Source organism: Coptis chinensis, chromosome 7 (assembly GCF_015680905.1).
Source record: "Coptis chinensis isolate HL-2020 chromosome 7, ASM1568090v1, whole genome shotgun sequence".
NCBI classification, from domain to species: domain Eukaryota; kingdom Viridiplantae; phylum Streptophyta; class Magnoliopsida; order Ranunculales; family Ranunculaceae; genus Coptis; species Coptis chinensis.
Genome location: NC_141462.1, coordinates 14,977,927 through 14,992,448, shown reverse-complemented (window position 1 = coordinate 14,992,448; position 14,522 = coordinate 14,977,927). Strand labels below are relative to the sequence as shown.

Here is a 14,522-nt window from a genome sequence, read left to right as displayed (position 1 = left end):
TTTATGTTATACACTTAGGAATATTGGTATTGTTTCCTTTCTCTAGGCCCTTGATAATCTAGAAATCTCACGTAGCTTTTGCATTAGAATAGTTTTTAGAAACTTAGGTTAATATGTAGGTAATAATCCTTGCAACTATCTATAAATATGTTACATGAGTATCTATGATTGTTGGCGATAAGTTTTCAAATCTAAAGTATAAGATTTATTCTACAAAGGGTGAATTAGTGTTACATTAGGCGGAAATTAGGGGTCTCCCCCTAAACATCTCGGGACAACTTGGTTTGATCCGTTAACTTTCAAGTCAGACAACTGAAAATGACATAAATGCCCCCACCTAATTAAAATTGAACATTTTCTTTTTTAAAATAATGAGGGCATTTGTGTAATTTTCAATTGTTTGACTTGAAAGTTAATGGTCAAACCAAGTTGACCGTGTGTTTAGGGGGGAGACCCTAATTTCCCATCTAGTGGGGGGAAAATCCTAATTGGCTCATCTATTGGGGTAATACTAGTTAACCCTTCTACAAATCCTGTGAGAATATAGCCTAAAGCCTTATATGAGTGAAACATTTGATAAATGACACAAGGGAGAAATAAAATCCGGATAGAGAAATCACACGTCCACTTGCTTGATCACTATATCATATCCTAAGCGAGAATTTAGGCCCTCTTTGGATCGATATAGACAAAAATTCAAACCTATGAAATTATTTTCTGCTAGTCGCCCCTCTGAGCCTTTCTTTAGCCTTTCATAAACCACAAATTCTTTACCCTGTTACAAAAACAAAACAAAATAAAAAATCAACCTACCCATTATAGGATGAGTTTGAGAATAGGATGAGTGAAGAAAAGAGAAAGGAAAAACCTGTGTAAACAAAAATTAGTTAGTTGCTTCAGAAAAGAAAAAGAAAAGAAGTTCCATCCAAAGAAAAGAAAAATAAAAATAAAAACAAAATAAAAACTCCAAAAATAGAATAAAATGAGTCAAAAAACCAAAATAAAAAGGCTAAGGATGGAAACAAAGTGTAGAAGCAAAAGAACAAGGTTTTCTCTAGTTACGTAATATGAAGACCCTATTATCTCAGACTTGTCCTTTTTGAATATCCATTTACTTCTTTCTTAAACCATCTCCTAATCCCCGCAACACCTAATAAAGACCTCTAGCTCAATTAGGAATAGGTTAGTGTAATAGTAAGTGCCAGATGTGTTTGATCGACCGGCTTCCTTGTGTATCATTGAGATTGTAAAGTAAATTGTGCTCATTGCACACTGGAGTAGCGAAACTTGAGCAGAAAAATCAGAGTATTTTTGTCTTGACATTTATGTGAGGACCTACTTAAGGACGCTATTCCGAGTTTTCATAAATGGACCTACTAGTGCATTTCATAGTATTACTCATTGTATGTATGTTTATTCGTAGATGATTGATTATTATGCATATATTAGCTTAGGTTTTGACTTGATTATTCTGTAGTCATTGCTAGTGAGATGTATAAATAATTGAGGCATAAATAAGGAAACAATAGTTTTATTTCTTAGTCGTTGTAGTATAGATGAAGTTTGTGAGTACCTTCACTGGAAAACTCTCACGAGGCTATAACTCATCCATTAGGGAATTCCTAGTGGTTTAAGACCTTGTTGCATATGGTCAATGCAATCGCGACTCTAAAACTTGAGTAGTTAGAACTCCATTTTTTGTCACTTATTCTAATTTCTCATATTTGCTTGAGGACAAGCAAAATGCTGTTTGGAGGTGGTTTGATAAGAGCCCAAAATTGTAGTTTTAACCCCTTAACAATAAGTCTTGACCCAATCAGAGGAGCAAAAGTGGACGAAAAGTCTGTTGAAATCAAAACCAATTGAAAAGGGCTCTGTGGACTGAAGAAATTGGGCTTTGGGCTCGATTTTCCGGCCCAAAATATGGCTCCTCAGCCCATGCACGAAAATGTGGATCTGGTCTCCTCCATTTCCATACACAAGACTTAACTCTTAAGATATACTTAGTTTAGGTAGCAAGTAGCCATTATAGCATAATTCTAGATCTAGTTTTTACATTAAATTAATTAGTTTTCTATTACATTGTTTTAATTTAGATTATTGAATGATTGTTAATTCTTTATTAGATTAATAAAAATAGTTAGTTTTTCATAATTTCGGTTTGATTTATTAAAGTACTTAGCTCTAAATTAAGTAACTTAGTTGTTAATCATTTCTTAGTTGTTAAGTTAGATTTGAATTTTGTCATTATTCGATATAGTAAATTTAGAATCTTTATATGATGTCTTGTTTAATTTCATTGGAAAATGATAGCATAATAATTCTAGACTAAACCTCCATTAGAGGGGGTTGAAGAAGCCTTGATGAAGCTTGATCTTTGTTAACTTAGAAATCGTCGTGATAATCTATTCAATTCTAAAAAGTAATTAGTTCACCATGAGAATGGGTTTGGTTGCTTCACATGCTAGTTATTAATTGGTAGAGATTGTCATGTATAATTACGGATTAGAAATACCATTTTGATATGCGAAAGCACTGAAATTTGGATCACGACGAATCTTTGTTAATTGATTAAGTCGAGTTAAAGTGGAATCAATCTCCCCTAATTCCTTATCATATAGTCAATTTAGAAATTCCGTAGTTTGAATTATAGTGTATCTTGTTATTTGAATTCACATCGTAGTATAATTCCCTTCATAAAACTCTTATTAACTTTGGATAGACCGATAGTCGTAGAAAACATTGAATACTAAAGAACTAGGAGTGGAACGAATCTTTTACTCCAACTCTATTTCGATAGATTCGAGAGTAGAAATCTTTGATATAACACACGCGAAATTAGTTTTAGTTTTACTTGCGTTTAAGTTTTATCATTTATTTGTGAGCAAAACTTATCCATTTTACGTTTATCACCCCATAAAACCTAATAAAGACTTCTAGCTCAATTAGGAGTAGGATAGTGTGATAATAAGTAGTATATGTGAATTCTCGACCTCGGCTCCTCTGACTGTCATTGAGTATGTGAGGAAACGTATGCCCACTGTACACTGGAGTTAGCAAAACTTGAGTGGAAAAATAAGAGAGAAATTGTGTTCGGACACATACCTGTGAGAACCTACTTAAGGGCGTTATCCAAAGGATCCGAAAACGACCACTCGCCAGATATTTCATTATAAAGATCACTGCATGCATGCTCATATGTAGATGTTTTGATTATTGTATGTATATTAACTTGAATTTCGAAAGAATTAGTCATTGTTTCCCCCGCTAGTGAGAAGTATTGATATCTGAGATTAATTAAGGAAACAAGCCTTTGTTACTGAGTCGTTGTAGTATAAATGAAGTTTGTGAGTATCTTCTCTGGAAAACTCTCACGAGGCTATAACTCGTCCACTAGAGAATTCCTAGTGGTTCAAGGCCTTGTTGCATACGATCAATGCAACCGCACTCGGCGAAATGAGACTTAGCTTAGGACAACACATTTTTGGCCACTTATCATTTTAATGTCTCTTCTTTGCTTGAGGACAAGCAAAGTGCTGTTTGGGGGTGGTGTGATAATTACCCAAAACTGTAATATTAAACCCGAGAGACATAGCATTTTGGTCAATTATGTGTTTAATAATCATGTAATAATTATATTTTCGTACTTTTGCAGGTTTCCGCAGTTATCGTGAATATGATAATAAAACATGCATCAAAGTACGGGAATACTGGAATATTTGAAGTCTTCCCACTAAGCCCCAGTGAAGCTCAACAAAGCCTGACTAGAGCCGAAGTTTCCAAAGGAACAAAACCAGTGCAGAATGGATCCACATGTAAAGAAGCATCAAACTTTTGAAGCTCACATCTTTTAAACCTAGACGCCGACTTCAACTAGTGAACTGCCAGAGCAACCAGGGCGACGAACTCTACACAAAGACAGAAAGTTGTAAAAAAAGCCAAAATCGGCACCGCCACTGGACACACCATGTGGACCCACTCTGCGGGCCCAAAAAGCATGATGAGTCAGCATAGGCAGGTGGCAAGTGATGATCACAATTTTGTGCCACATTGCAATAGGAAAAGACACGTATCAATATCAATTCAATGTTTGAATTAAATTGAGGAAAGGGACAAAACATAAGGTACAAAAAGACAGAACCAAATTAATTCAGATAAAGCCAAAACTTTGTATTTCAAAGTTTTGAATGGATCAATTTGGCAAAAGGATGAAACCAAATTAATTCCTTCACGAGAGACTTCTCCTTCAGCATTTTATGTTTTAGCCTTGCTCAGTAGTTAGTTAGCTTTAATTTATCGTTTGTTGCTTCATTCCAGTAGGTACTTTACATTCCGTCATTTTCTCTTCCAGTAGCTTCAATACTGTAAGTTATTTTTTCTTAATAAAAGTCATTTCTTTTCAAGTTTAATTCATGTCCTGCATTTACTTATTTATTATATACAACAAGTTTAATTATTTCTCCAATGACCATGAGCTAATCCCCGGGGGAGGGTTATGCTACTCATGTGAGAATCCGGATTGACACTTTAATGTTATAGAATCACTGCTTAGGAATTAGGTGTAGATTATACATCCGGTCCCAAAATGATTGAGACTGTACAAATTTGAGTGTCGATGCTCGAGAAACGCTCGCGAGAGACCAAAAATGTCTCGCCACGACTCTCTGCAGTGTCGATGACTCTCCCAATTTGTCCAGCTGATGTAGAATCGAACCAAAAGCTGAAATGATATTTCAGAGATGAAATATTAGTTCAACTCCTTATGCTAGTAAGATGCACTCAGAGATGTGTGTATTTTGCTAGGGATCGATACTCGATGTCATCTCGGGTTTGTCTATGAACTCGAGACGGATTAGAGCTGTAGTGATGTGGTAGTATAAACTGTTGAAAATGATTCTTGCATGAGTACGATTAACCCTCTCCCTGTTTTTCTATCTTTGTTTATTTACGTCGAAATCACCATTATTTATTTGCATTATTTGCATTACCGTTAGTTTACTTAAACCAACTAAATAACCTAAAATCCTACTCACCAAAAGTTGTAAATCCAGTTGTAAACTTTGCTGAGCCCTAAGGTTTGGACGATCCCTTACTCGATCTATCCTACCAAACCCATGTGAGTAAGGTAACTTGACTAAACAGACGACTAACGGACTTTGGACTTTGGACTTTGGGACTGTGGACCTCAGACTACGGACTTAAGTAAGAAAACCAATAACGTCAATCAACATTTTATCATTATGCAACCAAATTAGTAATTCTTAAATAGAGATCTTTTGAAAGCTATCAGAAATTACGTTCGTCCCAAGATACTACGCACCCTAGGCAAATCAAAGGTAACCAATTTGACTCATTCATTCTATTTTTTGTTTTTTCTTATAAGTGGTTCTTTTTTAAAAAAAAAAAAAAAAAAAAAAAAAAAAAAAAAAAAAAAAAAAAAAAAAAAAAAAAGCTTAGTTTGCACTACTGCATTTCACTTTTGTGGGCATGAAGTAGACAAGAAACTCTTCGATCTTAGGTGTGGACCTACTCAAACTTAGGATTGACGTGCTATGGTAGAATTGGTGAGTTTATACCTAAAGTAGTCAATCATGAATTTTAAAAAGGGCTTGAACTTTGAATTGCATTTTCCCATTAGTAATATATATTATAGGGATTACTTCTTTAATTAGCATGTTTAGTAAGAAAAATCCTCTCAATCTCATGAGGCAATTGAATCCCGCCCATGGCTTCATTTCCATTGACTTTGTTAAACCATCGAAGAATGTGGACTTCACTACTAATTTTTATCTACATACTGCCTGACCTATTAGCAAAATTGATGCAATTTACCTCAAGCATGTAAGTACATCACATTATGTACTCTGTAAGGGAAGGGCCAAGGTCATTCTAATGTAAGTTTGGTCACATTGTTAATTCTTGAGGAGATTCAACTTTTCGCGTTTGATGAAAATAACATTTGAAATAGAGCCTGCCAGCTGCTAATTGTATGTACTGCTCAAGTAGCATTAAATGAGTCCATGAGTCTTTAAAATGGCTCTATGTGGACTGATCAGCCAGTAAACCGGCTATAATACCTATGCATAAAGTAGTGCGTCACTAAGACGCGTACTTAATTGAACTCAAGCTTTTGATATGATTGATATGTAATTAAGTTTTGTCTAAGGTTAATTAGCTACTCCATAAAGTAGAACAAAAAAAGTTGTATCTATCTGGGTGAACAAAAATATATATTGCTTGAAGTGCAATTCTTCAAACTAAATTAGCCCAAGAAACAAAGAGAATTAAAGTGGGTTGAGTACAAGAACCTCTCCCTCTGTGGAAACAGGTGTTGGGTGGGGGTTTGTGAGTGGTAATATTTTAATGCGAGTTGTTTGTGCCCACACAGAAGCCCATATTCATTTAAACTTTGGTTCTTTATGTTTATATGGCCATTGTAAGAAGGCGAAAAGGAGATAGGAGAATAGGATTAGATCAACGACTCTTCTAGAAAATTTACTCTTTCTTTCTTTTGTTTTAGTCAATTGTTTACACAGCCAACGAGGTTTTTCTTCTTGTTTGAATCTAATTGTTAAGTAGTAGTATATACAATCATATTCTAGATATTGCTAATATTATTATCGAGTCTATCATTCTATGTCATATTTTTACTTACATGCCAGAAGCTTGAATAATGTTTTTGTATGTTTGATGGTTATTGGATTCACTGTTTAATGATCTTGAATGGAAGAATGTTTTTTGCACATTTCTGTAATTGTACATGTGTCATAGTTTATTTGAATCAATCCAACCCATTGGTATTAATTAAATCTTGCTTATTGTCACTTTCTTTGATTCCAAGGGATGGTGATTATCTCTTTGTTGATTTTTTGAAGAGAAATGAATAGTGATCAAATTTATTTACTGATTTTGATAAAGCTGGTTGCTTATTTACTTTTTGTTTATCTAACACTATTCAACTTTTCCTAGATTTAACATTTCAATTAAAAAAGCCTTGCCTTGATAGGCATCATGGAACAACAAACGGATGTAGAAACTCATCGCGCTAGAAAAATAGGTATCCTGCCTAATAGGATATTTCAATAGAAGGTTAGGTTGGAAAACTTGAAAAATATCTCTCGGAACATTTGTTGGTATCTTGCCTAATATCATCCAAGAGGCCATATAACATGGTAATGCTATTTTTTTTTCTAAATTTCTGATTTGCTTTATTTGAATATATATTGTCTTTCATTAGCTTCCACATGTCATGATCGAGCTATGTCATGAGCTTTGTATGGTTATGAGCTAATAGAATTGTTTAGACCCTTTGAAAATAGTTGTATTGATCACCATCTTGCAGAAGTGATATGCATTTATGCTAATGGGGGACGTCTCCCCATTTACTTTGGATTTGGTTGTTACAATAATTCTTTTATTTTTTCAAGAGCGCACATTACAGGGTGGTAGTAGTGGGATAAGGAATTCAAATAGAATATTTGATTGGATTAGTGGTGTCGATTTTCGCTTCCAATTTATGCAGAGGTTGCAAGTTAAATGAGGAGTCGAAGAGCCGAAGAGTCTCGCTCCCATCTCATTTTTCTTATTGAATAATATATTTGTAGGGTTTATTTAGGCTTTAGTCCTACTTTTTATGCAGGGGTATTTAGGCTTTTGTCCTAAAATTATCGATTATTAATTAGGTTTTAGTCCTACTTCCATCTATTGATCGTTAGTCATCTCAGTTGACCGCGCGACTTGAAATTGCATAAAAGTAGGACTAAAACCTAATTTACCCAATTACAGAAGGGGTAAATCCTAAAAATGAGATTCGGACATGCACTAAATTCTAATATTTTCTTAACTTGCATTAAAAAAAAAATGTATTTTGGGAAAAGTCATTGCATTGTTTTTTTTTTGTGCATTCTCTCTCTCTATAAGTCTTAATTTTAAATTGTTTGACTACGCAATACAATGTTGCGTTCATTGAGTCATTTGAATTGGAGTACTACATTCATAGGATTGAAATCCGTTATATCTTGGGAAACAATTGTTCATCAACCTTGAGCACCGAGAGGAAGCAAATTTGTCTTAATAAGGACATAGTGATTATCACTAGGCTCGCCTAAATAACCCTAGTTTTTAATGTTCAATTTATATAAAATAAAATTATAAATATTAATTAATTTATGCGTCATTTGCCACATCCGCGTCCTACATTTTTTTGATATAACCGAGTCGTCTCATCCGCATCGGCGTATGTGCAACATAGAGTGACTAACTACACATGTCATTGACTACTACCATGCTAAGCAGTTAAAATCGGTTTTCGAAACTAATCGGTCGAGGAGTGATATGCAATTAATTTAATCGGTTATATCGGATGTATATATTTGATGTTTTCAAAATATATATTAGTATAATCATACCAAATATTTCTAAACAGTAATCCGAGATACAACAAAAAATATCAAATTCTCATAATCACATCTAACTAGCTCAATTTTGGAGTACTACAGATATATCAAACACAAAAATTACGTTAAATATTTAAAGAAATAAGGGGATTGAGAAGCGATAATATTTATTAGAGAGATAATACAATAATTTGTATATTTAACTTTCGTTAAAGAGGGAAAAATAAGTAAACTCTTAGCTTTGTGTATTAATTGGTTTTTATTATTATTAATACGGTTTAAGAATCTAATTCGTTAATTTTACGTTTTTTTTTTTATGGGAAACCGATATTTTCAATAATTTTTTTTCTCGGTTTAGCGAAAAATCGGTTATCTCGACCGATTAATCGGTCAATTCAATGATTAAATCGGTTCGGTGAGAAAAAGTTAAAAAATGGGTAAAAACTAATCGGTTTATGAGTGATACGCGATTAATCGGCCGAATCGCGTATCATAATCCGATTGATAGCATAGCTACCATGAGTCCACGACGATATGGTCAGATTTTCTATCGAGGTTATATTGACTATAGTAAAATCAAATTTCTTCCAACGTCAATCTCGAGGCATAGATGATCCTTTCTTTCCGCGTAAGGACCATATATCTTTGACCTGTGTGTACTTCCGTTGACGTTTTTAACTTGGCTTTCACAAACGAATACTAGACCCCCTCAAACTCTTCCTCGTTTCAATCTTAATAAAAACAAACCGAATCTCAAACAGATCGTCCTAGATTTCACACTTTTCTTCTTAAACAAACTTCTGAGCAGATAAAAAAAAAAGATGAGGAGAGTCTTCGGTGTTAAGAAAGAGAAAGAACCACCACCGTCTATCAACGATGCCACCGATAGGGTATAATCTCTCTCTCTCTCTCTCTCTCTCTCTCTCTCTCTCTCTCTCTCTTATTTTCGACACGTGTAAATATAATTCGTCCACGTCATCTGTAAATATATAATTAGTAGAAGAAATAATTTAGGGCACATAATAAGTTGCTGTTGTGTATAAACTGATGTTAAAATATATTTACAGATTAGTAAAAGAGGTGAAAGTGTTGATGAGAAGATCAAAAGGCTTGATGGTGAACTAAGTAGATATAAAGAACAGATTAAAAAGACACGACCTGGTCCTGCTCAAGAAGCTGTTAAATCTCGGGCCATGAGGGTTCTCAAGCAAAAGCGTATGTATGTGTCTTTTTACCCTGCTACTATTGTGAATGGTTAATTACTGTTACTACTCCACTGTTATTGTTATCATTACTAGTTCATAAATGAGAATACGCCAAGTACAACATAGAAAGTAATGAGGCATTTGCATGCAACTAAGAAACGATGTCTTATGTCCAAATGTATAGGGATAGTATAATTTAGAAAGCTTCCTTTCCTATATGATACTAGAGTTGCGAGCTACTTGAATATTACAAAAATTAAGGCTAGTTTGGCACCCATTAGCCCATATGTCATTTTTTGATCTAACCTTTTAAAATCTAGAAAGAGGCATCCTGTTTGTAAACACCAGACAACCTGCTATGATACATGATGCTAGACTTGCATAGTAATCTAAATATTGGATTCCCCTATTGACCAAGAAAAACTTAGCTCATTGACGCTAGGTAGGATTTGCCTTTATGCCAGTCATGGTTGTAACCATGTGTTAAGAACTACTTTAGCAATCAAAACAAGAAATTTTGATCATTTTTCCCCCTTGGTTTTATTGGTGAGATCTCTTAAATGAGGGTTCTGTTTCAGTATTAGATAATAATACATTTATTTTCATTATCTCACGCCATTAATAATATTTTTTTTGTTTTATTTGTTGGTTCAATCTAGAGATTATGTATAACTGCAAAACGAAGTATGTAGTTATAATTTATATCCATCATTTGCCTTTAGGTGTATTTTTTTTGTTCTTTTCATTTGAAAATATAGCTTATTTCCTATTTATCCTTTTTATATTGCATCTATTGTGGGAGTGGGAACCATAAGTTACTTAGAATATGGGAGGTTTGCAGTCTTTACAGAGCTATACTCTGAGACATGAAGTATGTGCTTCATGACCTTTTAGGGATCACTAGGGTCTCGGGGGACCTCACACATTTTAATGGAGCTTCACGCTCAAGTCAGAGTTTGAGATATTAATCAGACTAGGCTGGAATGATTCTCCTCTTTTGACGAGTTTGGTTACTTCGTAGCGTTTATTTAATAAAACGTGTATTATCTGTGATCTCTCTTTCTTTCCCCAATCCATCACTTGATCACCGTCTTATCAGGTATGAAGGACAGCGTGACATGCTTTACAACCAGACCTTCAACCTTGACCAGGTTGCTTTTGCTGCTGAAGGAATCAAAGACGCCCAACAAACTGTAAGTCCTAATGTGTTTCTATATACTAGACTAGTTTTGTAATGAATACCGCTTTTCTGACACCCCTCTCTCCAAAAAGAAAAAAAAAAAAACATTGTAAAGAGGCTGAAATATTTATCTATTCTATCTATATAATGCCACTTTTGGCTTCCCTGTGGGGATTAGTTGCCAGAAATGTAATATTTGTTAAGGTTAAGGAGAAATATGTAATTTCACTTTCTTGCATTCCAAAGCTGCCCACAACAGACAATGCAGTTCATTAATAGCTATAGGGCAAAAATGTAATTCACCTTTTTATATCATTTAATGAGCAAGGTCCAGGTAGCCTAACAGCTGATGGTTTTTAGTCCTAAGTAATCGTGTGTGACCTCGTGACGTGAGCTTTGTTATTGTCTGTAAAAAGCATGTTCTCTCTTTTATTGGGCTCAATTTACTATGGCTTGATTCCTTAATTTACATGGGCTATTCCACCGGAACGGAGCCTCAGTGCCTCACGGTTTTGATACTTCGAGCACAAATTCTGTATTTATCAAACATGATTTGTGTCTTAATCATTTAGTTTCATCAGAGAGGGAGGGCTTTTAAATCATAAATAATCTTAACGATAATTGGACATATATTTATTAGTGTTTGATGATTCTTATTTTATTTCTTAGTATTTCGTAGATGTTTTGGTATAATACTGTGCAAGCCAATACCAACACGGTTTTCCTCTCCATGACTTTGTAATCAGTCAATGATTGTGGCACTTTTTGGGTTATGTTAGTTATTAAGTTGAACTTATTGTAGTATTGACATGCAGATGACTGCTTTGAAGTCTGCTAACAAGGAGTTGAAAGGAATGATGAAGACTGTTAAGATACAAGATATAGATGTGAGTATGTTATGTTCTCATTTATTGTTTCAACTTTAAAGAGTTACCCTCTTATTGGCCAGAATTCCAGCGGTCACGTGTTTATACTTGGATTAATCTTGTGGTTCTGCCTTTTCCTTTTCTTTTCATTACCTGCCCCACTTGGGAAAATAAGGGTTCAATTCATATATTGTGCAGAGTATGCAAGATGAAATGATGGATTTGATGGATGTGAGTAATGAAATTCAAGAGTCACTTGGTAGAAGTTATAGTGTGCCAGATGACATCGATGAGGAAGAACTTATGGGTGGTAAGTGAAAATAAATTTTAATGGGTTTTTGTTACCTTAAAAAATCTTACTGATTTTCTTGCAAAGCATAAGGCGGTCCAGTTTTTGATAATTCTGTCTTCCTTCTTTCTTATGTTGTGGTATTTTGGTGCAGAGCTTGATGCCTTGGAAGCTGACATGGGAATGGAGACCGAGTCTGAGGGAGTTCCTTCTTATCTTCAACCTGATAAGGAATCTGATTATGAAGCAGAACTTAACTTGCCTGCAGCACCATCAGGCCATGCAGTAGCCCCCCAGGTACGCTTACACCGCACCTTTTCTCCAGGCATATGTTCTCTTAAATGTTTGTTAAGCTTTAAGGCAGAAAGAAAACTATTTTTTTGGGGGGAAGGAATTAAATTTCTTGCATATGACCCCCCTGCAGACCTAGTATATCATCTCCAAGCTTTGACTAATCATTAGATTTCTTTGTCTCTTTTTAATTGTCAGACCAGTAAGGTTGTATATTTTCTTTCCATACTTAAGTTGTGCATGAAACATAGGTTTTTTTTGTTTTAACAAGTGGAAAGACCTCCAGAGACACACCTTCATTCTCGAGGAATGGTAATTGGCAGCTGCCTTGTGAGCTGCATATGCACCACCTCACTAAGATGCACACTATCAGTATTGGGGTAGAATGTACTCACAAACGATTATCAGAAAAAAAGAAAGTACTCAGAAATTGAAATCCTAAGACAAACGTGTGTTTTTCTACTGAGGCAATATGTATGCACTCACGAGCTAGTTTCTTGTTAGCACACCTGTCTCAGCCTCTGTTGCATGGGTACGCCCTAATTTCCTCTGTATCGCATACCCGTGTCATGCGGACACAGATACGGACCCGGACACAAGCAAAACAGTACCTAATTCTCAGATCTCGCCGTGTCCAAATCGTCGTACCCGTGTCCAAACCAGACACTCCGTCCCGTACCCATGCAACACAGGTCTCAGCCTGAATTCAACTGTCTGGAAAATCTCTTGGTGTAAGACCATATCTTGGTATAGTCAGGCCCTTGATTTAGTTTAGTCATCAACATATCTTGGTGAAATGAAATCTAGAAACACATGAATTTTAGCCTGTCACCTTAACAATCGAATATTAAAACCAGGATTTCTTCAAGACTGTAGATTATGTTGGGCATAAGATTTAAACTTTTTTAAATGCATAATTCGATAACATGGTTTGGAATAGTGTAGCATGTCTTTATAGCACCCAGGCCGTATTTCTGAATTTTCCCTTATAACAGTCACTTTGACATCAGGAAAACAGTGGGTCCTTATGAAGCACTTAAATAATGATAACTTGGGTCCTTATAACAGTCACTTTAGATAATTGAAATTTTATTGATAAAAAATGATTGTTTGTAAATTGGGTTTTGAGTTTAAAACTATAAAACTGTATATGCCACACCTAAAGAGTTTGAGATATTTTGCGGGATAAAGAAACGAAATAAAGGTTCGGCACTGAAGTGATCTAAATTGCATTACTTGTAAAATGGAGTTGTCTTTTAAGATACAATTTTCTTTACTTTTTCAAGGTCATATCTATGAAAAACTTGTGATTCTATATGCAATTCTTTAAATGCTTTGTGATAATTTTAAGTGATTGGATTTGTACTTTTGTCAGAATTTGATTTATCTAATTGTTATGGTTACGATAATAGTCTGCATCAGGCTTGACTTTGTTTTAAAACTTAACAGGTGGAAGACGAATTGGGTTTACCTGCTGTACCTAGAGCATCCCTTCGTGGTTGAGTGACAGGATGGAGATGAACTCGTTTTAATGTATGTGCTGCAACACATAATGAGTCGTGTAATCATAGTGTGAAGATTTCATCTTATGTCGCATTGATTGAATACTAGTTGGTTTGTACTGTTCAAATGATCTAAACCAGAGGTGTCTTAATACCAACTAGTATGGAAACTGAAAAGTTTGGAACGGAGTTTGCCTCGCAGGATTATATAATCAGAAGCCCATTTGCTTCATTCGCTTCATTTGTGGCGTGTAAGATTTTTAACATCACGCAGTGACAGGTTTGAAGCCAGTAGGGATCATGTAGGTAAAAATTATACAGATAAGAGCATAGTACAAAATATTAGGATATGGGTATTTATCGATCTCTGATTTATGGATATGTATCGTGGATATATCTTCCTCTTTGGGGATATTTGACATTGTTTTACATGCAAATATCGTAGATATATCTAAAATATCGACAAATATCGTGAATATTGTAGATATTTTTTAATATATCATGATACATTATTTATATTTATTTGAAATATAATGGTAAATATTAAATAAAATTGTTACATATACAAAATATCGCAAAATATCGCAAATATAAAAAATATCGTTGAAATATCACCGATATTTGCAGTCGTATATATTTCTGAACAGATCGGGATATTTATATATCTTTCTCTGAAATCTGGATAGATATCGACAAATATCGGGATATTTTGTACTATGGATAAGAGTACTTGTAATTTTTGTAAAAGGGGCTCCTTACAAATCTAGTTTTTGTTATGTTATTCAAGATATTT

The 14,522-nt window shown here is 34.6% G+C and overlaps 1 protein-coding gene across 1 annotated transcript; it reads left to right on the top strand.

Annotated features, from left to right (window-relative positions):
- Positions 1 to 8,918: 8,918 nt before the first annotated feature.
- LOC147486197 (vacuolar protein sorting-associated protein 60.1-like) lies at positions 8,919 to 13,970 on the top strand. Its single transcript, XM_086570659.1, has 7 exons — positions 8,919 to 9,286; positions 9,464 to 9,615; positions 10,701 to 10,794; positions 11,597 to 11,668; positions 11,846 to 11,957; positions 12,091 to 12,233; positions 13,677 to 13,970. Exons 1-7 carry the CDS (start codon positions 9,218 to 9,220, stop codon positions 13,728 to 13,730), a joined length of 696 nt encoding a protein of 231 aa, XP_086426785.1. The 5' UTR covers positions 8,919 to 9,217; the 3' UTR covers positions 13,731 to 13,970.
- The last annotated feature ends 552 nt before the right edge of the window (positions 13,971 to 14,522 follow it).

What these genes read in the sequence shown, in the direction of transcription:
- LOC147486197 (XM_086570659.1), top strand. Translation starts at nt 9,218, where the DNA reads ATGAGGAGAGTCTTCGGTGTTAAGAAAGAGAAAGAACCACCACCGTCT. An exon ending in TCAAAGACGCCCAACAAACT is followed by an intron (nt 10,795 to 11,596) that starts GTAAGTCCTAAT and finishes ATTGACATGCAG; the next exon opens with ATGACTGCTTTGAAGTCTGC. An exon ending in GCCATGCAGTAGCCCCCCAG is followed by an intron (nt 12,234 to 13,676) that starts GTACGCTTACAC and finishes AAAACTTAACAG; the next exon opens with GTGGAAGACGAATTGGGTTT.